This window comes from Coregonus lavaretus, assembly GCF_964263955.1.
Source record: "Coregonus lavaretus genome assembly, chromosome: 25".
Lineage (NCBI taxonomy): Eukaryota > Metazoa > Chordata > Actinopteri > Salmoniformes > Salmonidae > Coregonus > Coregonus lavaretus.
The window spans coordinates 37,789,707-37,817,477 of NC_140012.1; the positions used below are offsets into that span (position 1 = coordinate 37,789,707).

Below are 27,771 nucleotides of genomic sequence, written 5' to 3' on the forward strand. Positions count from 1 at the left end.
CTGTTTTCGCTTTGTCATTATGGGGTATTGTGTGAAGATAGATGAGGGAAAAAAATTAATTTAATAAATTTTTGAATAAGGCTGTAACGTAACAAAATGTGGAAAAAGTCAAGTGGTCTGAATACTTTCCGAATGCACTGTATACACACACAAGTCATGCAACACAAGCCTGGATAGACAGAACAGGAGATGAATGGGTGATGGAAAATGATTGATGTATATGAATGACCACCCTGATGAGCTCTTATCAAATGGGCGATGACAAAACAAAGTATGAGAGTGATTTCCTTTAAAGTGTAATCTAATTAAATCTAATCCAATGTTAATGGTAAATACATATTTTATTGCATAATCAATGATAACGGACATGCGTGGCGTGAACACAAAACACGTCTTTATATATGGCGTTTATGATTTGACATGTTAAGTTACAGTATGAGACATGTTAACAATTGTGAGATGGTGAAAACATAAAGGTCAAAATTTTTCATAGAGGACTAAAGGCTGAAACACTAAAAGGCAAATGGACAAAAAAGTTTAAGGAATAACGAATCATGTTTAGTTTTAAACCCCTTTTATTTTATCAGTGGTAAAAGTCATCAAAATCTGTAGGCTCAGTGTCCGTGCCTATTTGAGATTGTGTTTTTGTGCAGCTTAATCACAAAATAAAATAATTTAAAAATAAAAGATAAAATCAACATTAAAACAAATGTATATGGTCCTCTCCTGGTAATACAATTAAAACAAAAAAGTAAAATCTTGTTGTAGTGTACCATTTGAACAACAAACCATTTTTATTAAGATGCAAAAAACTTTAAGAAGTGCATGAGTCCATGCTCACACAACTGCATTTTCCAAAAGGTTCCACCCTGGTCCTCATTTCCTTGCATGTAATGAAATTGGCCAATGAAAGTCCAATGCTCATGTGTTGAAGAGAAAGAGACGCATCGAGAAATTCAGCAGTTTCTGATAAAGTATTTACATTTTTTACATTTTTGTCATTGAGCAGACGCTCTTATCCAGAGCGACTTACGGGAGCAATTAGGGTTAAGTGCCTTGCTCAAGGTCACATCGACAGATTTTATTCCCTAGTCGGCTCAGCGATTCGAACCAGTGACCTTTAGGTTACTGGCCCAACACTCTTAACCGCTAGGTTACCTGCCGCCCAGTATCTATTTAAGAAAACATTTCAACGCAGTAAAGCGCAATAAAAGAAAGTAAGACAGCCCTGTCACTTCCACTCAATCTGTTGTGGGAGAGTGGTTAAGGTACATGTTCCTCATTATCAGCCCTTAATTACTAAATTACAAAACGTGTCTATATCAAAATGAGTTTAGGATTTGATAAAGAAGTTAAACAATGGCGTAGAAAAGATTTGAGGCTGTCTACTCACCCAAAGACAATTACATTGTTTCGATAAGACATTAGCAACTGCATTTTTGTTCATTTCTTTACTAAAAAGGAAAATACTTAAAAGGAAATAAAATAGGTACCAAGTTATAACGTTTAAAAAAAATTCTGCGATAGATTAAGAAACTTGCTATACATTGTTTTAAATGTACACCATCTGAGCTGCCAAAAAGTATAAAAGTATCAATATTCACAAATGACTATACAATAATCCTTAAATCAGTAGGTCAAAAACACTCCTCGGTTTTAAGTATCCCCAAATGTTCTACAATAAAAATTCACCCTGTGTTCTAAAAAAAAAAAAAATAGAACAAATATATATATATCATATTTATGAAGATGTCAACAATATTTAATATACTAAAGACTTACAGTAGTGCAACTACCTATTGTCCATATTTTTTTAAATGTAGAAATAAATCTTTAAAAAGCACTATATTTTAAAAATATCTTTGAAAAGGACCACACCTGTGCAGATTATTGCTATGTTAAAAAATATAGCACAACAGTTTGAAAAGAAGGCACATGGGCCCTGGTAGTATGAGCCAGATACCATGGTGGGTATTGGAGATTAAGTAAGGTACTGGACAAGAGGATCACAGCAGAGTCCCAGGGTTGAGCCACAGGAGAGATAGGTAGGCTGCAGAGGGGGTAGGAGAACATGGCGAAAGACACAGGAGATCAGAATGTTTCTGAGGTAGAAGTCACACAGACGTGGTGACTGTAGCGTTATTGACCTCGTTTTTGTTGGAATCCAGGGCTTTGGCAGCGTTCAGGTCTTTGCGGAGGTTCTCCACCGCTTTCTTCATAGTCTTCAGCTCGCCTGGGTGAGGAGTGGCCTGTCGCATCAGCCTTCCCTGTGGGGAGGAGACAGAGGGACAGTGAAGAGACAAATAGAGAGACGGACAGATTCTACAACAGGTCTCTCATTATGCCGTGCATTACAGTGCATTCGGAAAGTATTCAGACCCCTTCCTCCCCATTTTGTAACGTTACAGCCTTATTCTAAAATGGATTAAATAAAAAAAATATTTAATCAATTTTAGAATAAAGCTGTAACGTAACAAAATGTGGAAACAGTCAAGGGGTCAATACTTTCCGAAGGCACTGTATATAATATGTTACATAGAGTACATAGATAAATACACTATGTAAATGCCCTCAAAAAAGCCTCAATTTGTCAGGGCATGGACTACAAGGTGTCGAAAGCATTCCACAGGGATGCTGGCCCATGTTGACTAATGCTTCCCACAGTTGTGTCAAGTTAGCTGGATGCAGACCTTTCTTGATACACATGGGAAACTGTTGAGCGTGAAAAACCCAGCAGCATTGCAGTTCTTGACACAAACCGGCGCACCTGGCACCTTCTACCATATCCCGTACAAAGGCACTTAAATATTTTGTCTTGCCCGTTCACCTTTTGAATGGCACACATACACAAGTCATGTCTCAAGGCTTAAAAATCATTATTTAACCTGTCTCCTCACCTTCATCTACACTGATTGAAGTGGATTTAACAAGTGACATCAATAAGGAATAATAGCCTTCACCTGGATTCACCAGGTCAGTCTGTAATAATAATAACAATAATAATAATAATAAATAATATTGGGTGGTCCCGGGGATCGAACCCACTACCCTGGCGTTACAAGCGCCATGCTCTACCAATTGAGCTACAGAGGACCACAAGGTGTATGTAAACTTCCGACTTCAACTGTATGCTTGTGAGAGGATATTAATAATTTACATTTTAAGCAATAATTGGCTTTTCAAAATGACGCTTAAATGCATGCATGAAATGTAAGATGTGAAAACTACCACATCCGGACAAGGTTGACCACAGTCTATGTCATGGAAAGAGCAGCTGTTCTTAATGTTTTGTATACTTGGACATAATTCAAAAGATCTGAAAGATTAAACCTAGTTTTCAACCAGTTAAGGGACTCAACGATGATCATGGCTTTATATTAGTTGAACATTAATTCAAGCGGCATCTCTATTCTTTCTTTGTTTAGTGATTGGCGCCGCGCCAGTTTTGACTTTTCAAACAACCATTGTGAGTGGTGACAGTTTTGATTTTTCAAACGACCCTTGTGACAGTTATGACGTTTCAAACAACCTCAGTCTTTTCTACCCCATCGCCTCCTGTCATTCCCTTTCACATGCTCCTCTCTCCACACACTTATCGTCCTTCATCTCACCTTTTCATCATCCTCATCATCGTTATCATCCAGGAAGTGGATGGCACTGATCCTCTTCATGGCCTTGTCGTCCCAGGTGTCATCCACCATGTCATTCACCAGGCTCTCCAGAGCACCGCAGCGAGCCAGGTTGTCTAAGCCTAAAACAGGATACATTACATACAGTTGAAGTCGGAAGTTTACATACACTTAGGTTGGAATCATTAAAACTCGTTTTTCAACCACACCACACATTTCTTGTTAACAAACTATACTTTTGGCAAGTCGGTTAGGACATCTACAGTGAGGGAAAAAAGTATTTGATCCCCTGCTGATTTTGTACGTTTGCCCACTGACAAAGAAATGATCAGTCTATAAATTTAATGGTAGGTTTATTTGAACAGTGAGACAGAATAACAACAAAAAAATCCAGAAAAACGCATGTCAAAAATGTTATAAATTGATTTGCATTTTAATGAGGGAAATAAGTATTTGACCCCTCTGCAAAACATGACTTAGTACTTGGTGGCAAAACCCTTGTTGGCAATCACAGAGGTCAGACGTTTCTTGTAGTTGGCCACCAGGTTTGCACACATCTCAGGAGGGATTTTGTCCCACTCCTCTTTGCAGATCTTCTCCAAGTCATTCTCTACTATTATCCTGACATTTCACATTCTTAAAATAAAGTGGTGATCCTAACTGACCTAAGACAGGGAATATTTACTAGGATTAAATGTCAGGAATTGTGAAAAACTGAGTTTAAATGTATTTGGCTAAGGTGTATGTCAATTTCCGACTTCAACTGTATGCTTGTGAGAGGATATTAATCATTTACATTTTAAGCAATAATTGGCTTTTCAAAATGACGTGCACCATGAAATGTAAGACCTATGTGAAAACTACCACATTCGGACAATGTAGGCCTTAATTCAACAGATTAAAATGTATACGTTTGGTATGACGTGTTTGCTCCTCTCATTCTGCGTATACGTTTGGTATGACGTGTTTGCTCCTCTCATTCTGCGTATACGTTTGGTATGACGTGTTTGCTCCTCTCATTCTGCGTATACGTTTGGTATGACGTGTTTGCTCCTCTCATTCTGCGTATACGTTTGGTATGACGTGTTTGCTCCTCTCATTCTGCGTATACGTTTGGTATGACGTGTTTGCTCCTCTCATTCTGCGTATACGTTTGGTATGACGTGTTTGCACCTCTCATTCTGCAACCCCCCCCCCATGACACAGTGCTGAGAGTTTGTGCAGCTTGTGACACAATGCTCATAAATGAGAGCTTGGAACCGGGTAGATCACAGTTTCAAATCCCAGCTTAGTCACAAGCTTACAGCTAAACAATCTCCACCCCCGCCCCCCGCTCACAGACTTGACCTTCACAGTCTTAGATCCTCATCTGCTGCTCAGCAAGTGAACGAGGGTTACAGAAATGAACATAAACATTTAGTCCTCTCATTCCGAGAGAAATCAGAGATTACTAAAGGGGGAAGGTCATAACAAGGAGCACACGCTGTAATTAAATGAATCAGATCAGAAAGATGACATATGGGTGCTGCAACCAGGTTGTGGAGATTGCAAAAAAATAATCACAATCAACAATTGGATCAGGCCTAGATTATTCCAGGACTCAGCTGAGTGAGTGAGCAAGCCTCTCCTCACTTCACCCAGCAAGCTTTTAATGGCTGCAGGCCAGTCAGGGGCTAAGCTTCTTTAGTTGTCCAATCCACTGGAGTAAAAGGGGAGGGGGGGGGGGGGGCAGCGTATGCCAAGAACCAGAACGGTTACAGGTCAGCTCTGCTACCCGACCCTAGCCCGATGGGCCCCGACATTATACATTAGGTTAGGGCCAGTTGGGGCCGTTTTTTAATCAATAACTAGGGTTCGGGAAGGGCTCGGGTATCAATAAATTGATTAACATTTTGAAGCTGAGCCATTTGCTCATGCTCTGCTGCGCAGTACATATCATGATGTCAGAAGTGCTTCAACCTCGTCAAATATAAGACCAGAACATTGTTCGAGTCCACGGGAGAGATTATTTTAGCGAAAATAATAATGTTTTATGAGTTGTCTGAGTTTACAGTGATGAAAAGTAGCTAGTTTACAGCTAACTGCTCTGTCTCGTCATTGAACAGAACAGCAAGAAGGGGCGTTGCTATGGATACTCACACATGCAGAGCCATGCACAGAGCGCATGCAGCACGAGCAGCGCAGGGATACTAACGGAGGAAGTTATTTCTGATTTCAGCCAGCGCAGAGGCAATCGGCCTGAACGTTGCGGGCATGGGTAGGGTAGGGCCTGAACGTTGTGGGCATGGGTAGGGTAGGGCCTGAATGTTGTGGGCATGGGTAGGGTAGGGCCTGAACGTTGTGGGCATGGGTAGGGTAGGGCCTGAACGTTGTGGGCATGGGTAGGGTATGGCCTGAACGTTGCGGGCATGGGTAGGGTAGGGCATGAACGTTGCGGGCATGGGTAGGCCTTAAAATTCTCCCATGCAGGGCTCTAGTTATAGGTTCTGTGATCCCAGCTGGCCCCTCTTAATCTAAATCAATACAGCGATGGATCAGAGACGCAGGGATGCAGGACACTGTGTGCTCCTCCGTGCAGATCATGTGATAACATGATCAAAACCACGAGGCACTTAGAGAGAATCTAATGCTTGTAGGAGTCGCCGGCGTCACAATAGTTGAAGCTCAATGTTCAATTCAAATCTCCTTACCATCATATCTAAGCCAATATGACACCAATGTCTATGACAATTTGCAAATCACCTTGATTGGAGCTGTCCGGCCATTACGAGAACCACATACCCGATTTTTAACATAGTCGTGAGCATAAAAGAAAAGAAAAGATGTTCCGACCTAGCACAATATCTAGGTATCGGATAAGAACGAGACTACAGCGTCCATAAAGTGACCATTAGACTTGCCACCTTTCGGAATTAATAAGAAGTTTATAGGGACAACAGTTTTGATTAAATGTATAATTTATCGCCCCCACGTGCCAATAGAGAACCAACGATGTGCTACATTTATGTAGTATTTATGACATTGCTAATATATTTTTCAGCCGAAGCTCAGAGTTCTAACACCGGGGTCGAGCAACTTGGTTGTTCAGCAACAACACAGCTGCTGCACCAGGCTGCCAGTCATAAGTCTATAGCTGTGTTCGAAAACCCATACCAACATACTGTATACTACATACTTAACGAGTATACAGTGGGGGAAAAAAGTATTTAGTCAGCCACCAATTGTGCAAGTTCTCCCACTTAAAAAGATGAGAGAGGCCTGTAATTTTCATCATAGGTACAAGTCAACTATGACAGACAAAATGAGAGAAAAAAATTCCAGAAAATCACATTGTAGGATTTTTTATGAATTTATTTGCAAATTATGGTGGAAAATAAGTATTTGGTCACCTACAAACAAGCAAGATTTCTGGCTCTCACAGACCTGTAACTTCTTCTTTAAGAGGCTCCTCTGTCCTCCACTCGTTACCTGTATTAATGGCACCTGTTTGAACTTGTTATCAGTATAAAAGACACCTGTCCACAACCTCAAACAGTCACACTCCAAACTCCACTATGGCCAAGACCAAAGAGCTGTCAAAGGACACCAGAAACAAAATTGTAGACCTGCACCAGGCTGGGAAGACTGAATCTGCAATAGGTAAGCAGCTTGGTTTGAAGAAATCAACTGTGGGAGCAATTATTAGGAAATGGAAGACATACAAGACCACTGATAATCTCCCTCGATCTGGGGCTCCACGCAAGATCTCACCCCGTGGGGTCAAAATGATCACAAGAACGGTGAGCAAAAATCCCAGAACCACACGGGGGGACCTAGTGAATGACCTGCAGAGAGCTGGGACCAAAGTAACAAAGCCTACCATCAGTAACACACTACACCGCCAGGGACTCAAATCCTACAGTGCCAGACGTGTCCCCCTGCTTAAGCCAGTACATGTCCAGGCCCGTCTGAAGTTTACTAGAGTGCATTTGGATGATCCAGAAGAGGATTGGGAGAATGTCATATGGTCAGATGAAACCAAAATAGAACTTTTTGGTAAAAACTCAACTCGTCGTGTTTGGAGGACAAAGAATGCTGAGTTGCATCCAAAGAACACCATACCTACTGTGAAGCATGGGGGTGGAAACATCATGCTTTGGGGCTGTTTTTCTGCAAAGGGACCAGGACGACTGATCCGTGTAAAGGAAAGAATGAATGGGGCCATGTATCGTGAGATTTTGAGTGAAAACCTCCTTCCAGCAGCAAGGGCATTGAAGATGAAACGTGGCTGGGTCTTTCAGCATGACAATGATCCCAAACACACCGCCCGGGCAACGAAGGAGTGGCTTCGTAAGAAGCATTTCAAGGTCCTGGAGTGGCCTAGCCAGTCTCCAGATCTCAACCCCATAGAAAATCTTTGGAGGGAGTTGAAAGTCTGTGTTGCCCAGCGACAGCCCCAAAACATCACTGCTCTAGAGGAGATCTGCATAGAGGAATGGGCCAAAATACCAGCAACAGTGTGTGAAAACCTTGTGAAGACTTACAGAAAACTTTTGACCTGTGTCATTGCCAACAAAGGGTATATAACAAAGTATTGAGAAACTTTTGTTATTGACCAAATACTTATTTTCCACCATAATTTGCAAATAAATTCATTAAAAATCCTACAATGTGATTTTCTGGAATTTTTTTTCTCATTTTGTCTGTCATAGTTGACGTGTACCTATGATGAAAATTACAGGCCTCTCTCATCTTTTTAAGTGGAAGAACTTGCACAATTGGTGGCTGACTAAATACTTTTTTTCCCCACTGTATACTACAAGATCATTTTAGTATACTGTAAACAAATGGTATCCTTTCAGTTGAGTGTACTAGCGCGTCGCCTGTCTAAAGGAAGTTGATGCTGTTGCTATGCAACTTCTTGCTAGATGGTTAGCATATCAAATGACTAGCTAGATGTGTTACAACTTCATTAACAATGTCCATTGACAAGGAACAACAACTATGCCACTTAGCTAAGCATGACGTGAATAATCAAGTCAATAAACGTTGGGTAGTTGTTAGATAGCATATAGTTAATAAACTGTCAAGTTCGATGTATTAGTAGCCAACTAACGTTAGGTAGCTAGCTAACATACCGGTACATACAAGTAACTGCTGTGATGATAATGTGACTCCTTTCAGGAAACTAGGTGTATGTCGCGCATCACAACTTCACAAGCAGTTGAACGTAAACTTATTTTTTTTAATCAAAATGTTTTTTTTGGCAGAAATGCCTTCTGGAACATGTGAACTTTCATTTGCCTTAATAACAGACGTATGACATCTGTAAATACAAATAAAATGGTTAAAATTACAAGCCTAGTTGGTTTAGCCACGGAAAAAGACAGGAATCTTCCCGCTAGCCATGATCGGCTGAGTTAATGAGTGGGCTGGACATGCCGAGAGATGAGTTCAGATTGGTCTGCCTTGTAGCACACTTCTGTCTATAACATGAGCTGGTCAGTATGTGTAGGTAATCCTTTCTAATGCGGCTTTTTTGAAAGATATCACGTAGTAGAACTGCAAAAGTGTTCCTCTCGAGTTTTGAAATCAGTGGAATGCCCGGTGGAATTAGAGAATGATAGCTAAGGAGACTGAGAAAATTATGCCGTTTGATTGCAAATATGCAGAGAGTCGAAAAGAGAACACACAGAAGGCTGTTGTATAAAACACCCATCTCCGGATTACATCTTCAAACTAAGGGCGACCAGGGCATCCGTGACAGAGAGGGAGAAGCATCCATCCATGTATAAGGGTAAGATAGTCTAGCTAGCTCCAATTTCAGATATTATACGTTTCTAATTTATTCAGAAAGTCAAGTTAAAGTGTACTGTTAGCTAGATAGCTAACATTAGTTGTCTGGCTCACTAGCTAACGTTACGTGTATGATCTGTGTAGTAATATTATTCGTATCTCAGAGCCATTTGCATTGCTAGTTATAGCTAGCTAGCTAACTTTAGGCAAACATTGAACCTGGTTGGTTAGCTACCTGCAGATTCATGCAGGGTAGTAACGTTAGGAGTAGTGATTATGGTTAATTGTTTAGCTAGCTAGCTACATGTCTAAACAAAAGACTCTACTATGCAAGTAACCATTTCACTACACTTTCTGTATCCTGTGCATGTGACAAAAAAACGGATTTTATTTGATATAGTATGTGTTAACCAGAGACGGTAATGTGAAGAACATGACCTGCACCAAAGTCTAATTAGGATATAACGTTAGGCCAACGAGACAGTGTCCAAGTTCTAAAATTCTCTGGTAGAATGCCCTGCTTTTATTTCGTCACACTCACAACCGTAAGCTATTTTCTGTAATTGCCTCACCATTAACTTGTAAATAATGACCTTGTTGTGAGTTTATTTTCCTGTAATAATGAAGAAAAATAAGCTAAAGTGAAGACGTTGTCAGCTATATGATATGGTCATTATTTGAACTGGCTAGCCAGCTAACTTAACATTAGCTAGCTAGCTAACAAGCTAGAAACTAACCAAAACATTGTTTAGAAAGTTGCTTTTAGTTGCTTGTTTTGTCATACCCATGGTATACGGTCTGATATACCACGGCTTTCAGCCAATCAGCATTCAGGGCTTGAACCACCCAGTTTATAAATAAATTTATACCATGGCATTGCTGAATACTTGTTTCTGATTGGCTTGAAGGGCATTCTAGAGCATGCATTATTTCCCTATAACGCACTGTATATTTGCACGGTAGAATTCAATGGCTATAGTTCATGCTTACATGGTCTATGTTTGAGCTGCTTTTGAAAGCAAAAGACAAATTGAAAACATTATTGCCATTGTTGAATTAGATTTCCATAATGGCAAGCTAGGACTGATGGTTTGGTTAACATGGCAACTACTGTAGCTACAGTGTGTGTAGAATTGACCATGGATAGTCAAAACTAACTCTTTGCAGTTTTCAGAAGGTGAATAGCTCAATTATGACTCAATTCCCATTGAAAGCAAGGTAAAAGAAAACGGTTTTAAGTAATTGACTTTTGAAGGTCGTATAACTCAGCCATACAGACTAAACAAAGATATCCCCATTACACTAGAGCCGCATCTTTCTTGTGCCTTTTACAGCTTGTATCTAGCCTAAAGCATTGCTGAATTATTCATCCTATATGTAAGGGATAATCAGCGAGGGGCTATGTGTTCTATGGAAAATAATGAACGACGTGGGAGGTGTGTTCCAAGACGCGTTAGCGGAGTCGAACTGACCTAAGGAGTTGCATTATCTTCCAGAGAACGCATTGAGCACGAGTTGATTATCCCTTTTATACCATGGCTATAATTTTAACACATTTGCCGCTAGAAATGTGTTAATTTGCCACTATAAATGTGTTTATTTGCTGTTAGAAATGTTCTCCTGGCATCCGCCAAACCCAGATTAGTCCGTCGGACTGCCAGATGGTGAAGCGTGATTCATCACTCCAGAGAACACATTTCCACTGCTCCAGAGTCCAATGGCGGCAAGCTTTACACCACTCCAGCCGACGCTTGGCATTGCGCATGGTGATCTTAGGCTTGTATGCGGCTGCTCGGCCATGGAAACCCATTTCATAAAGCTCCTGACGAACAGTTATTGTGCTGACGTTGCTTCCAGAAGCAGTTTGGAACTCGGTAGTGAGTGTTGCAACCGAGGACAGGCGATCTTTACACGCTTCAGAACTCAGCGGTCCCGTTCTGTGAGCTTGTGTGGCCTACCACTTCGCGGCTGAGCTGTTGTTGCTCCTAGACGATTCCACTTCACAATAACAGCACTTACAGTTGACCGGGGCAGCTCTAGCAGGACAGAAATTTGACAAACTGACTTGTTGGAAAGGTGGCATCCTATGACGGTGACACGTTGAAAGTCACTGAGCTCTTTAGTAAGGCCGTTCTACTGTTTGTCTATGGAGATTGCATGGCTGTGTGCTCAATTTTATACACTTGTCAGCAACGGGTGTGGCTGAAATAGCCGAATCCACTAGTTTGAAGGGGTGTCCACATACTTTTGTATATATAGTGTACTTTAATAGTTCGTTCTAAACTGATTTGAGCTATTAAAAATGGCAACAGCCAACAGACTAGGTTTTAAACCAGCAACCCTTGCAGTTATGCAAACACAACACCTGTGCTATTAAGTTCCAGAACTCTCGTAAGAGGCCGCATTACAGGTTACAATATCACTGCCAATGACAGCCTTTTAGTTATAAAAAATAATAAGAAGAATCAGGCTTTGCATGTGGAAATGTTGTATAATGCACCTTTAACAGAAAATCCCCTTCCGGTGTAAAAACCATGGAAATTAAAAACAAAAACACATGTTTTAAGTGAGAAGTAGGCATTGGTCTGGTACAGGGAATCGACTGAGCCAATATGCCAGCAAAACCAAGCCAAGCCAGACCGAGGGTAAGTAGCCTTGCACGAGCCTTGGATTGTGCGAAGTGGAACGACTCATAGGAGCAGATCTCCTGTTTCTGTAGCGCGAGGCAGCTTGATGTACAAGTACACCCCCTGGACAGGGCGCTAGTCTATCGTAGGCCTTACCCCTAATCTACCTCCTTAATGCTGAGTGCCAAGCAGACACACATCGGGTCACATTTTTACAGTCTTTGGTATGACTCGGCCGGGGATCGAACTCCCAACTTTCCAATCTCAGGGTGGACACTCCAACCACAAGGCCACTGAGTTGGAAGCCCTTGAGAAGCCCTTACCTTTACTGTCTGGTTCTAAAGGCTGCTGGGGCAGGAGAACACAGGTGAGCACCTTTTCCCCAGACTCTGGGTCTATGTCATTCTGGAAGGTGAGCAGAGGCTGGGACTGGTTCTCTGACAGCCACAGGGCCTTGAGTCGCAGCGTGGTCAGAGATACGGGTAGGTGGAGCAGTCTGGAGAGAGACGATGACATGGTATAGACAGGCTTCAGAGAATATTGCAATATGTTTTGTGACCCTGATTGATTTGTGGACAGCTAAGAACGAGTATGTTGGTGTCAAATATTATGATTTACTGTGAGCACCTGTCACATCTAAAAGCTGTACTTGGTCTGATGTATAATAAAATGTAAATAATGTATATGATATAATGTGTGTATGATTAAAGGGTTAACAAAGTGGCATTGAATTTTTATGCAGCCTACCTATTTCCAGAGACATCAAACACATGCAGCTCTGAGGCCTGAGAGATCTCAGAGGGAATCCTTGTAAGCCTGTTCTCTCGTACACAGAAGACATTCAGGCTACAGCAACCTCCGATCTGGATCAGGGAAGGAAAGACATACAAACAAGACGTGAAAACAGTGCCTTCAAAACACCCACACACAATTACATATACGAACAGAGAAGGTGTTCTGTGTTCTTTGAGGCACACAGACATCTTGAGCAGTGAGGAATGGAGGGAAAAGGCTTTGGTTAGAACAATTTACGTAAAATTAAAATTTTAAGTACATTTTCACTTTCCCATTTCGAAATCACAGAAAAATATACTGTGTGTATACCTTTATTGTTCAAAATATCAATTTAGTGTAATGGGCATAGAAAGGTAAACCATTGAGAGCATTTGGGAGCTTTGACACAGAAATGGGCATAGCCAGTCCCGTGTAGCTCAGTTGGTAGAGCATGGCGCTTGCAACTCCAGGGTTGTGGGTTCGATTCCCACAGGGGAATAGCATAAACAATTTGAAAATGTATGCACTCACTACTGTAAGTCGCTCTGGATAAGAGCGTCTGCTAAATTACTAAAATGTATTGAATGGCTATGGAGTTTGGCATAGTAGGAGCTAAAATTAGCTGAAATTAGCGTGTTAAAGTAGGTCCAGCTGAAGTGCTATAGTCAGACTGTAATCTACTAACTAAATCAGTCAGTGGCCAGACAGACCTGAACAGGAACCAAACACAGTCTCATCATGTTAAAAGGATCTGGCTAAGCTGAAGCCCTCACTGGAGTAAATAAGAGGACTTCAAGGAGGTGCCTAGAAGAGGAGTCCAAATATCAGCAGGAACTCCAGTTAGTAGGCTACACACGGGTTCTACTCAAAGCCATTACCTCTGAAGTAGGCTATACAAACAACTGCATGCATGGGCCCACGCTCAAACAACAGCAATACCGGATATGTTGTCTATGGAGATATTCCTTAGTAAATACTATTCAATAGAATTGTGCATTGCAAATATGAACAAATTGCAGACTTTTTTTTTTTTGGGGGGGGGGGGGGGGGGGGGGGGTCAACACTAAATGAATATGAAATAGTGTGAAATACCTTGTTAACATACTTGCATTAAAATGGAAATAAGCCAAGGTTCAGCCAATTATCAATGAGTCATGAATATTGATTTAAAACAACAACATAGCTACACCACTGTCTTGTGCTAAACAAGTGCTCGTCTAGTACTAGGGCTACTGTTACTGTTACAAACGTCATGCAGCATTCACGGTTAGACACAATACAATGACGCTATCAATTCATTATCTGGGCCAAGTGCTGTGGACTCACACACTGAACCGTTTGCGTCACTGAGACACAGAGGCATTGTATAATCACTAAAGGGCCCTTTCAGATGAAGATTTAACCAGAGGGAACTTGCCTTCTCTCTAACAGACAAGAGGCTAGAATAAACAAGTATGTCGCTCTCACACACACAGCAGGCACTCTGGGACAATAAACCATAGCTGAACATACCAGAGAACTGCAGAAGATAATATAAAATAAATGGATGGGGGGGGGGGGGGGGGGGGGAACAGGCACTGCTTGCTTTGTCTGTGGAAAAAGTGTGTGCTTGCTTTGTCTGTGGAAAAACAGTATGTGCTTGCTTTGTCTGTGGAAAAACAGTATGTGCTTGCTTTGTCTGTGGAAAAACAGTATGTGCTTGCTTTGTCTGTGGAAAAACAGTGTGTTTGCTTTGTCTGTGGAAAAACAGTGTGTGCTTGCTTTGTCTGTGCTTGAATCTCCTGGAAACAAAAGACAGCATGCCACCAGCCTGAGAGCTAAAATCATGCAGCTGCTGCTGTACAGACAGTCACATGCAGAGAATGACGAGTGGCACAGCCATGTCCTTGGTGAAGACAGTCACAGTGGGAGATGGCCTTTGTGACTGTGAGAGTTCTCCAGGTCGATCTGATAATTTACATTGGTCTGCATAGTACCACAGTGGCATACTGCATTTTTTTCTACTGAATGAGATTCAGCTCACAGAAACTAGATTTCCTGGTTAGCAGGTATGAGGATTAGCATTTCACAATACCCATTAAAACCAGAGGGGGTCAGGTCTAGCGCAGAAAGGTTCTGCATGCAAATCATACAGTGATCACTGGGGGAGGCACTAACCGGATTCCATTTACTCTTGACTGAGGCTTCTATGATTTTACATCATTGTTCCGAGCAGCAGGGTAAATCACGGAGGCAAAATGAGATGCGATCAAGGTTTACGTTAGACTTTTCTGAGCATGTTCAGACTGAGCATGCACAAGCATTTTGCTTAGGGTAAAATGGTTAGCTTAGCATTACATGCAATTAGACACAGTTCCCTCACACATGCAGTAACAAAAAGAAAAAACACATAAGTACATTTCCTGTGTCTAAATTGAAGACAAACAGGTGGGGGAAAAAATAATTATACAGCAGAGCTAGGAAACATGTTCTGCCAATTTTAGAAAGTGACCGTTGGTTTGAAATAATACAAAAAAAGTGCCTCATAGCAGCAAGGGGACAAATTGCTTTTTGATCCAGTCTATACAGCGCACTCATTCATATAATACAAGAACTGTGTTGTAAATCAATGTACTATGGAGCAACTTCACTGCTGCATCACAAATGTGATATATATTGCAAAATCACAAAAGGAAGATGAGTCAAACTTTCTGAGCCATCAAACAAGCCCTTTTTATTTTATCACAGAAATAAACTGAAATGAAGAGGCATCATGTCCTCATAACATAAAGCATGTACAAGATAAAGCCAAGATAACAACAGCTTAGCCCATAATACAGTAGACTATGGACTGTGGTGCCCTTTGAAGCAGGAAGGACCTAACATTCATCAACAAGTCTCACAATACTTATTTGCTTCAAAGGACTACATGTGGAAAGACCATAGCATACCTCTTTTGGTAATGACGCTAGTCGGTTTCTATCACAGTTGAAGTTGGAGAGTCTCTTTAGTTTTCCAATACTTCTTGGCAAACTCTAAAGAGGGAAATGATCAGTAAGAAATAATGAATTCAACATCTAGATTTTGCACATACAATAATGGTTATTGCAGTGACACTTGACTGGCTTGTGGCCCAGCATGGGGATTACTTGAACAGTTCTACTGTCAGGATGAAATAAACAAATCTAATTGGTTAGTGCCAAAGTGAGGATAAGTCCCTGGCGCACACTTAGATGTTTTTAGCATATTAGGAAGTGAAGACCAAGGGCATAACAAAGGTCAAAGGTTACAAGATAACAGGAGATGCATCCCTTCAGAACGAAAAATAAATGTGTCCTGCTGTACTGTAGGTCACAAGGTCTTTCCAAGGACAGAAGAGTACAGCCATCAGAGGTGGGTAATTAGTACTGTAGAAATCAACAGTAGCTAAAGAAGACACAATGTTTTGACCTTGTTAGCACATAAATTGATATGCTTGTTGTTGGCTGAAACAGTTGTGTCTTTTGATTTCGATTACATAAAATAAAAAGTAATTCGGTCTAAGTTATCAAACCTGCCCTCACAACAATATGTACAGTGGGGAGAACAAGTATTTGATACACTGCCGATTTTGCAGGTTTTTGCTACTTACAAAGCATGTAGAGGTCTGTAATCTTTATCATAGGTACACTTCAACTGTGAGAGACGGAATCTAAAACAAAAATCCAGAAGAAGCCCTCCTGTTCTCCACTCATTACCTGTATTAACTGCACCTGTTTGAACTCGTTACCTGTATAAAAATATACCTGTCCACACACTCAATCAAACAGACTCCAACCTCTCCACAATGGCCAAGACCAGAGAGCTGTGTAAGGACATCAGGGAAAAAATTGTAGACCTGCACAAGGCTGGGATGGGCTACAGGACAATAGGCAAGCAGCTTGGTGAGAAGGCAACAACTGTTGGCGCAATTATTAGAAAATTGAAGAAGTTCAAGATGACGGTCAATCACCCTCGGCCTGGGGCTCCATGCAAGATCTCACCTCGTGGGGCATCAATGATCATGAGGAAGGTGAGGGATAAGCCCAGAACTACACGGCAGGACCTGGTCAATGACCTGAAGAGAGCTGGGACCACAGTCTCAAAGAAAACCATTAGTAACACACTATGCCGTCATGGATTAAAATCCTGCAGCGCACGCAAGGTCCCCCTGCTCAAGCCAGCGCATGTCCAGGCCCGTCTGAAGTTTGCCAATGACCATCTGGATGATCCAGAGGAGGAATGGGAGAAGGTCATGTGGTCTGATGAGACAAAAATAGAGCTTTTTGGTCTAAACTCCACTCGCCGTGTTTGGAGGAAGAAGAAGGATGAGTACAACCCCAAGAACACCATCCCAACCGTGAAGCATGGAGGTGGAAACATCATTCTTTGGGGATGCTTTTCTGCAAAGGGGACAGAACGACTGCACCGTATTGAGGGGAGGATGGATGGGGCCATGTATCGCGAGATCTTGGCCAACAACCTCCTTCCCTCAGTAAGATCATTGAAGATGGGTCGTGGCTGGGTCTTCCAGCATGACAACGACCCGAAACACACAGCCAGGGCAACTAAGGAGTGGCTCCGTAAGAAGCATCTCAAGGTCCTGGAGTGGCCTAGCCAGTCTCCAGACCTGAATCCAATAGAAAATCTTTGGAGGGAGCTGAAAGTCCGTATTGCCCAGCGACAGCCCCGAAACCTGAAGGATCTGGAGAAGGTCTGTATGGAGGAGTGGGCCAAATCCCTGCTGCAGTGTGTGCAAACCTGGTCAAGACCTACAAGAAACGTATGATCTCTGTAATTGCAAACAAAAGTTTCTGTACAAAATATTAAGTTCTGCTTTTCTGATGTATCAAATACTTATGTCACGCAATAAAATGCAAATTCACTACTTAAAAATCATACAATGTGATTTTCTGGATTTTTGTTTTAGATTCCGTCTCTCACAGTTGTAGTGTACCTATGATAAAAATTACAGACCTCTACATTCTTTGTAAGTAGGACAACCTGCAAAATCGGCAGTGTATCAAATACTTGTTCTCCCCACTGTATATACGAGGAAGTACAGCGCTATCAAAAACCCACCTGTAACTGATTCTCTGTGAGCATCAGTTCAGTGAGACTCTCACAGTTGCCAATGCTCTCTGGCAGCTGGGCAAGACGATTCTGGTCTGCTTTCAATATAGACAGTCGCCTTAGTTTTCCTGTAGAACAAAAAAGAAAAAGTGTTACTTACTGTGATGCAGACATATACATGAGGGTAGTCAGGATAGCATGGCAATCAATATCATTCATAAAACAAGTAAGTTAATTGGCACCAACACCAGAGCCTATGGGCTATGGCTAATGAAACAACATATTACAGATTAATAAAACATAACATTTTGCGATTCCTTTTCAACACTACAATGAATGTCAATGTTTGTATCTCGGTTTTCTTTTTTTTTTTTTTTTTTAATCGGAAAAAAAATTAACATTTGTAAAAATATATATAACATAAAATAATGCTAAATGGATTTAATGACTTCATTTTCCATTCATCCGTTATATTGTGCCCTAGGGCCACATCACCTGTGTTGAGTCAGTTCTGTTACCAAATGTGGACTCTTTATCATGTGATTAACCTCAACCTTTTTGGTAAAACCATGGTTGTTATTGGTCACTTGTTTTACCATGTCACGAATGTTGACCCATACTGATTGGATCAAAACTGTGATTAACATTAATGTAAACTGAGCATTAACAGGAAGTTAATCTGAACAGATAAAAAAAAAAAATGGCATGCACACAAACGTCTCACAGACACTATGGTGGAGTAGAGTGCAGTAGCGTGCTGACCTATGCCCTCTGGCAGAGCATCGATGAGGTTCTGGGACACCAGCAGGTCAGTAAGGGAGACCAGGCCACCCATCTCCTCTGGAAGGTGCTCCAGCTTGTTCTCTGATACGTCTAGACACAGGAGGCTTTTCATGCTGCCTATCTCCTACAGGTTGAACACATTTCAATTATACATTTGGCCACAAATACATTTCCCAGTCCGTGTTAGCACTTAACAATAATGGTGCATCTCTTGTGATTGCATTATATCAACACAAGTCGCAATATTAATTTAGTTTAAGCACATCCAATGTTTTAAAACGGGTGGGAGCCTTTTACTTTTTGGGGAATCAAACCATAACCACGTTCAACTGCAATATTAAGGCATTAAGGCAAAAAAATAGAATTATTAGTGCAAACATCTTTAAAATATCTTACTGCAGGTATTTCAGCCAACTGGTTTCCATCCAGCCACAAGTTCTTTAAGCTGACAAGACAGCCTATTGTTTCAGGCTGCGTGGGAGGAAGCATTTTGGAGGCAGAAGAGAGCGATGAGAGAGATGAGAGAGAGAGAGAGAGAGAGAGAGAGAGAGAGAGAGAGAGAGAGAGAGAGAGAGAGAGAGAGAGAGAGAGAGAGAGAGAGAGAGAGAGAGAGAGAGAGAGAGAGAGAGAGAGAGAGAGAGAGAGAGAGAGAGAGAGAGAGAGAGAGAGAGAGAGAGAGAGAGAGAGAGAGAGAGAGACGAGAGACGAGAGAGACGAGAGAGATGGGGAGAGAGAGACGGGGGAGAGACGAGAGAGAGAGACAAGAGAGAGAGAAGAGAGATGGGGAGAGAGAAGAGAGAGACGAGAGAGAGATGGGGGAGAGAGACGAGAGAGAGAAGAGAGTGAAGAGAGAGGAGAGCGAGAGAGAAGAGAGTGATGGGGGAGAGAGAGAAGAAAGAATTTTACACAGGTGACTGAGCAAGAATTTCAACCATGTGTAAACTGTCATTCCCTAGGCTGATCTGGTTTCAGTTCATCTCATAGGGACTGTCTCCGTCTCAGAGTTACCTTTGCATAAACATTAAACCTGACATTCTGTTGTAACAGACTATAACGTCAAAACTAAACGCCCCTGTCACACTACCCCTTCAAAATGATAAGACAGGTATCTGTATCAGTACTCCCAATTATGTTTCACATAATGTATGCACTAACTGTAAGTCGCTCTGGATAAGAGCGTCTGCTAAATTACTAAAATGTAATGTAATAACAAGAAAAGTGTTGAGTGAGATTTGAGTGCTGCACATTCTATGCATGTTTAGCTTGGCACATTGTTTTCTTCAGTTTGAATGTTCTCCCCACAAATCAACATCCTTACTGAGATCAAGTGTACTTGCAAACAAGTCAGATAAACTCACCAAATTGTAAATTTCATTGTTCCCTAGGTCAAGTTCTTCAAGTCTGTGAAGTAGCGATAGTGACCTGTGGAATGCACAAGAGGCGTTATAAATGTGATAAAACATGACATACTGTAGAGGCCTAGACTTTGCAACAGAAACACATTATACAGTGACGGATGTACATTTGATCTACTTCTCATTCTAGGTCTGTTTCACTGCTGTTTAATTTTAACCATGTTAAAATGTATTGGCCACATACCAAGCAGTGAGACGGTTAAATATTCAGCAGGAGACTGTTGTTGTGCCAACATAAAAGTTTACAGGGTTCTCCCCAAAGAATGGAAGTGAGGCGTTGCGCTACTATGTAAAACAAATATATTGTTTTTAACTTTATTTATCATCATATAAGGCAATGTTTTGCTATAGACTGCAGGAAATGGCAGTTATAGGTGTTTAAAAAAAAGTCCAAAAGGGGGGCAGTGCCGGCCGTACTCAACAACACCACCTTGTTACACAATCCTGAGGAGAACCCTGGTAGAGCATTGACTGAAGACAGACAACTCTTCAAAGAGCACACTGCGTTCAATATCAACTCTAAAGTCTAAATATAATCTTATATATAATGTATGTCATGTGAAACACATAAGGCTTCATCTGTGGTCTACCCACAGTCTAATTGGCTACATGCTTGTAATGTAGCCACACAGACTTAACTTCATGTCATCCCTTTTCAGGGGAATGGGTGGCACTATCAGAGCATTTGTGGAACACAGATGTCTAGGGGGTTGGGAGCAGGGCAAAAGAACAATCTCCGTCTCTGATGGACTGATAAAGTAGGCCTAGTCGTCTTGTGCCTTCAATTAATATTTGCCCTGAAACATACAGTATTCAGACCCCTTCACTTTTTCCACATTTTGTTACGTTACAGCCTTATTCTAAAATTGATTAAATACATGTTTTTCCTCATCAAACTACACACAACACCCCACAATAACAAAGCGAAAACAGGTTTAGAATTTTTTGCAAATGTATTAAAACAAAAACAAAAACGGAAATACCTTATTTACATAAGTATTCAAACTCTTTGTTATGAGACTCGAAATTGAGCTCAGGTGCATCCTGTTTCTATTGATGATCCTTGAGATGTTTCTACAACTTGATTGGAGTCCACCTGTGGTAAATTCAATTGATTGGACATGATTTGGAAAGGAACACGCCTGTCTATATTAGGTCCCACAGTTGACAGTGCATGTCAGAGCAAAAACCAAGCCATGAGGTCGAAGGAATTGTAGAGCTCCGAGACAGGATCTAGGGAAGGGTACCAACACATTTCTGCAGCATTGAAGATCCCCAAGAACACAGTGGCCTCCATCATTCTTAAATGGAAGAAGTTTGGAACCACCAAGACTCTTCCTATAGCTGGCCGCCCTGCCAAACTGAGCAGTCGGGGGAGAAGGGCCTTGGTCAGGGAGGTGACCAAGAACCCGATGGTCACTCTGACAGAGCTCCAGAGTTCCTCTGTGGAGATGGGAGAACCTTCCAGAAGGTCAACCATCTCTTCAGCACTCCACCAATCAGGCCTTTATGGTAGTGGCCAGACGGAAGCCACTCCTCAGTAAAAGGCACATGACAGCCCGCTTGGAGTTTGCCAAAAGGCACCTAAAGACTAAGACCATGAGAAACAAGATTATCTTGTCTGATGAAACCAAAATTGAACTCTTTGGCCTGAATGCCAAGCGTCATGTCTGGAGGAAACCTGGCACCATCCCTATGGTGAATCATGGTGGTGGCAGCATCATGCTGTGGGGATGTTTTTCAGCGGCAGGGACTGGGAGACTAGTCGGAATCGAAGGAAAGATGAACGGACCAAAGTACAAAGTGATCCTTGATGAAAACCTGCTCCAGAGCGCTCAGGACCTCAGACTGGGGTGAAGATTCACCTTCCAACAGGACAACGACCCTATGCACACAGCCAAGACAATGCAGAAGTGGCTTCGGGACAAGTCTCTGAATGTCCTTGAGTGGCCAAGCCAGAGCCCGGACTTGAACCCGATCAAACATCTCTGGAGAGACCTGAAAATAGCTGTGCAGCTATGCTCCCCATCCAACATGACAGAGCTTGAGAGGATCTGCAGAGAAGAATAGGAGAAACTCCCCAAATACAAGTGTGCTAAGTTTGTAGCATCATACCCAAGAAGACTCAAGGCTGTAATCGCTGCAAAAGGTGCTTCAACAAAGTACTGAGTAAAGGGTCTGAATACTTATGTAAAATGTGATATTTCTGTTTTCTGTTTATTTTTTTGCTAACATTTCTAAAAACCTGTTTTTGCTTTGTCATTATAGGGTTGTGTGTGTAGATTGATGAGGGGAAAAAAAACAATTTCAACCATTTTACAATAAGGCTGTAACGTAACAAAATGTGGAAAAAGTGAAGGGGTCTGAATACTTTCTGAATGCATTGTATCTAGGGAAGTACTTACTCTGGTAAATATGTCAGCAGGTTCTCTCTGAGTTCCAGTGACACCAAGTTGGAGAGGCTGTGGAGACAGTCAAAAGAGAAGTGGCTGTTTGTTATTGTCCCCAGATTATCACGAACAGAAAACCCTACACAAAAAAAAGCAAATATATTTGTCCTTTTTATGAGGATTACTGATTGAAGCCTTCTTGGACAGTCTATGATTTGCAAGAATTAAGGCTTTTAGGAGCACGAACACCATCTAAAATCATGGCGGAGGTAATATATTTGATCCCCAAAGAAAGGGAAATGATTTCATTTAGTAATCACAACAGAGGAAGTGTGTAGCTCAGGTAAAAAAAAAACTTTTAAAAAAAACTAATAACAAAATGAAAACAGTAATAACAGTAACAGTTAATAGAAAATCCCTTGAACGAGTAGGTGTGTCCAAACTTTTGACTGGTATTGTATATATATAAACTAAAATAAATAAAACAGTATGCAAAATCTGTAACTAGACATTTCTTGCCATATTTGCTTCCATCTGATAGTGACCTGCAAGAAAGGTATTCAAATAATTACAGCTCTTTTGATACCAGCTGACGGTGAGTGGTAAAGTGATGTGACTCACTCCTGCAACTCTCAGGAGATACGGCTTGGACATCGTCAGTGGTGAACTGTAGGCCTTATTGCATTAGTTACATTAAGCACAGAGGAATCTCTAAATCTTGTGGACTGGAACATTAAAGCCAGAAATCAATTGTGGCTTATTGCGAATCAAATGTCACAAAAAGTAATCTAGCTATATAAAGCATGGCCTTAACTTAGTAGACACAATGCTACGATTGAAGTCTCAGCAGTTATGATTTCCGGTCTCAAAGTACAGCAAAAAAATTAAAATAATAAAAAGGTGTACTTTAGCAAGGTGCATGTCAGACTGTTCATTTAGACCTAGTTAAAGAATATAACATTAATAGACCATGATACAGTATGGCACTCTTTAAAAACATGTTTAAACTGGCCTGTCCACTTACACTCACTACGTAATGGTGTGCGTGTCTTGATCAGTGTGTAGAGGTAATGTTTTCAATGTTGTTTCAACTGAAAGGAATAACAACCGAGATAATTGAATTACCCTTAGGTTATGATAAAGTCCGTGCTTAATTTGAGCCGGGTCCTGCCGGAACGTTCTAATAAAAGCACATTCTAATAAAAGCGATCAGAGTTCATTTGAGTTGCCTACTCTGTAATTCTCTCGCCTGATGTTCTAAGAATTGATTCAGGTTGGGCCGGCCTGGTTTTATGGTTTGTGCAACATTGCCTAGAGACCAACCCGTGGCTGTTGCTGCGGTGAGAGACTAGCGTGCCTGTATCTCTCACAGAATTAGAATAAGATTCACTTTCTATGATCTCTCTCCACTCTGCAACTCATCTCTCCAGCGTTGAACTTCATTTATTTCCTCATAACTGGGCTGGAGGTGCTGCAGCACCCCTGAACAATTTAAATACATTTGCCAAAGTTATAGAATTACTGCTGTCTGTTCAGAAAGAAATTAACACATTCAGAATACTACACCAGGAGGAGGCTTATACATTTAGCCACAGATGATCAATATGTTTTATTTTTTTATTGCCTAGCTGTGGATTGTGTGTAGCCCAATCACAAGACATAGCCTACAGTCGGGAACACGCCGCAAATCTGTCAGTGAACAGCATGCAGCCAAAACAGGCCTTACCAAATATTTCTAATACAATAGCGGGAAAACACAGGTTGGAAAGCAAATGGCTCCTGGTGAAAAGAGAAGACTAATCTGTCTGTAGGCTACCAAAATATTTTATTAACTTCCAAATAGGCCTAATGCGCGAACAGCATTGTTTTACAAAGTAAAACAAGACGAGAGATATAGGCTTTTGGCATTAAAGCATCGCCTAGGCTATTGATGGATTCAAGACAAGGTCATTTTATTGAGCTCAGATTCTCAGTGTCAAAGTAGCCTGTCATTTCGATAATTTGTGCGGTATTAAAATATATTTAGCTAAAGTCTCCAGTCATGTAAAATGACCTGGAATTGCATGAAATGCATTTCATCCTAGTAAAAATTACCTGTCTTAAGTTAGTTTGGATCACCACTTTATTTTAAGAATGTGAAATGTCAGAATAATAGTAGAGAATGATTTATTTCAGCTTTTATTTCTTTCATCACATTCCCAGTGGGTCAGAAGTTTACATACACTCAATTAGTATTTGGTAGCATTGCCTTTAAATTGTTTAACTTGGGTCAAACGTTTCAGGTAGCCTTCCACAAGCTTCCCACAATAAGTTGGGTGAATTTTGGCCCATTCCTCCTGACAGAGCTGGTGTAACTGAGTCAGATTTGTAGGCCTCCTTGCTCGCACACGCTTTTTCAGTTCTGCCCAAAAATGTTCTATAGGATTGAGGTCAGGGCTTTGTGATGGCCACTCCAATACCTTGACTTTGTTGTCCTTAAGCCATTTTGCCACAACTTTGGAAGCATGCTTGGGGTCATTTTCCATTTGGAAGACCCATTTGCAATCAAGCTTTAACTTCCTGACTGATGTATTGAGATTTTGCTTCAATATATCCACATAATTTTCCTTCCTCATGATGCCATCTATTTTGTGAAGTGCACCAGTCCCTCCTGCAGCAAAGCACCCTCACAGCATGATGCTGCCACCCCCGTGCTTCACGGTTGGGATGATGTTCTTCGGATTGCAAGCCGCACCCTTTTTCCTCCAAACATAACAATGGTCATTATGGCCAAACAGTTCTATTTTTGTTTCATCAGACCAGAGGACATTTCTCCAAAAAGTACGATCTTTTGTCCCCATGTGCAGTTGCAAACCGTAGTCTGGCTTTTTTATGGTGGTTTTGGAGCAGTGGCTTCTTCCTAGCTGAGCGGCCTTTCAGGTTATGTCGATATAGGACTCGTTTTACTGTGGATATAGATACTTTTGTACCTGTTTCCTCCAGCATCTTCACAAGATCCTTTGCTGTTGTTCTGGGATTGATTTGCACTTTTCGCACCAAAGTACGTTCATCTCTAGGAGACAGAACGCATCTCCTTCCTGAGCGGTATGACGGCTGCGTGGTCCCATGGTGTTTATACTTGCGTAATATTGTTCATACAGATGAACGTGGTACCTTCAGGCATTTGGAAATTGCTCCCAAGGATGAACCAGACCTGTGGAGGTCTACAATATTTTTTCTGAGGTCTTGGCTGATTTCTTTTGATTTTCCCATGATGTCAAGCAAAGAGGCACTGAGTTTGAAGGTAGGCCTTGAAATACATTCACAGGTACACCTCCAATTGACTCAAATGATGTCAATTAGCCTATCAGAAGCTTCTAAAGCCATGACATCATTTTCTGGAATTTTCCAAGCTGTTTAAAAGGCACAGTCAACGTAGTGTATGTAAACTTCTGACCCACTGGAATTGTGATACAGTGAATTATAAGTGAAATAATCTGTCTGTAAACAATTGTTGGAAAAATTACTTGTGTCATGCACAAAGTAGATGTTCTAACAGACTTGCCAAAACCATAGTTTGTTAACAAGAAATTTGTGGAGTGGTTGAAAAACTAGTTTTAATGACTCCAATCTAAGTGTATGTAAACTTCCGACTACAACTGTATAAAAAGGCCACATTCTTCCCCAGACCTTAGGTTACAAAAATGTTTCCCCATGTGTGCAACTTCTGCAAGTGCCTCTACTCTACTCCTCTATGCCACCACGCAAATGCAATATGCATGCAATGCTTTATTATAAATTGGATTTTCTTTTCATGCGTTCCGGTACCTCAGAGCCCCTCAGGTCAATATCCTCTCGCGCTCACTTTTTGTTCTGGCACCTCCCGAGTTACAAATTAAGCACTGACAGCATTAAATGGTGCATTTCATTCAGTGACAGTATACTGAAAAAAAATCCTTTAACAAGTAATACAATTTGAATGGTCTAATGGCTCGGGAGCTTTTAATAGAGAAAGGACAGTTGACAGTCTGTTCTTTGGTATCTGAATAACATTAATAATGGGAGTAAAGTAATAAATGTGAGCCATGAAGTCTCAAACGGAGGGATAAACAGAGTAGCATTCTTCTTAATCTATACGCATTCTCCCCTGAATGACAGGTTAACCCTCTGCGGTGACTAAACCGACTGGGTCTGTCTAGATCTTCTTGGTGTGATCCCCCCTGTCACAAAGTTGAGGTTACTGGGCCAGATTTAAAAAAGGACAGAGAGAAATCTCTTCTAGCTCTGATGCTTGCAGTTTTAGCCCTAGCATTTCAGATGACCCAGAGAGCCAACCAAATCATTCACAACATGCTGCAGGATGAGCAAATAAGCGCTCACTAGGCCATACATTCCAGGGCCAGCCAGCTGACCATTACCATGTTGGGTTGATAAGGTGTCAGTGCCATTCACCCCTATGACGGGGAGCTGCATGCTTTGTTGAGCCACACTAACTTGTTTTTCAACCGTGTTATAGTCCTCAGTCATTAACTCCCCTATTTGTGAGGGCAAATACTGACAGGCCCAGGCTCATTGAGTTATGCAAGTCAGATAGATGTAGGATCTTAATTTGACCCGTATTGTCGCAGCAAAATATTCCTGCAGCAACAGGATTTGAACGTTAATCCATAATGTTGCTTGATCAGTGGTTAGGCTATTATCTGGCCAAAATTAGACTACATGACAAATGCAATACTATTAATATAACCGTGTGTTAGTGTGGATTTTCAGTGAATTAATCTGCCTTTCCTGCGATGCAGGAAAATTCTCAGCAACAAAAGAGTGATCAAATTAAGATCTAACATCTGTATGGTACACACGCCTTTGGCGGAGGTAGAAGCCAATGCCATACCATCGGGAGGTGGACGAGATAGCTCTGAAAACTGATCTGTTATCGCTGAGCCCTCTAAACCACTCTGCATGGGAGTCAGATCCAGAGGAAAGCCAATAGAGAAATCCATCTGTCAAATCTACTGTGAAAGTAAGAGCATAGATCAATGGCTCAAGTGCAACAACACTGATATGGTATATCAATGCTGGATGATTTACAAATGCAGCTACTACAGTGGTGTCTAGGAGAGGGGTTAGCCGGCGACATCGATAATCATAATTTCGGAAACATGGTACTAAAAAGTATGTTGAAAACATACTAGAACGAGGGGCAGAGGCAGAGCGGTAGCGCCACCCCCTCTATCTGAAGTTAGTCAATGGGCCAAATGTCCCCTTCACTTCGGAAATTCGAAAGATGCGAACACCTTTGAAATGTTGATTTGTTTAAATGATCTGTGAC

General features: G+C 41.4%; 1 protein-coding gene across 1 annotated transcript in view; it reads right to left on the bottom strand.

Annotated features, from left to right (window-relative positions):
• Positions 1-557: 557 nt before the first annotated feature.
• Positions 558-27,771, bottom strand: part of lrrc1 (leucine rich repeat containing 1) — a 47,187-nt gene continuing 19,973 nt past the window's right edge. The window contains exons 5-14 of the mRNA XM_084142302.1: positions 22,479-22,535; positions 20,017-20,080; positions 19,055-19,129; positions 18,638-18,782; positions 17,885-18,003; positions 15,736-15,819; positions 12,779-12,894; positions 12,355-12,527; positions 3,612-3,751; positions 558-2,267 (exon numbers count right to left, since the gene is read on the bottom strand). Of these exons, the coding sequence (XP_083998428.1) occupies positions 2,115-2,267; positions 3,612-3,751; positions 12,355-12,527; positions 12,779-12,894; positions 15,736-15,819; positions 17,885-18,003; positions 18,638-18,782; positions 19,055-19,129; positions 20,017-20,080; positions 22,479-22,535 (1,126 nt within the window). The 3' untranslated portion in view covers positions 558-2,114. The remainder of the gene's footprint in view (positions 2,268-3,611; positions 3,752-12,354; positions 12,528-12,778; positions 12,895-15,735; positions 15,820-17,884; positions 18,004-18,637; positions 18,783-19,054; positions 19,130-20,016; positions 20,081-22,478; positions 22,536-27,771) is intronic.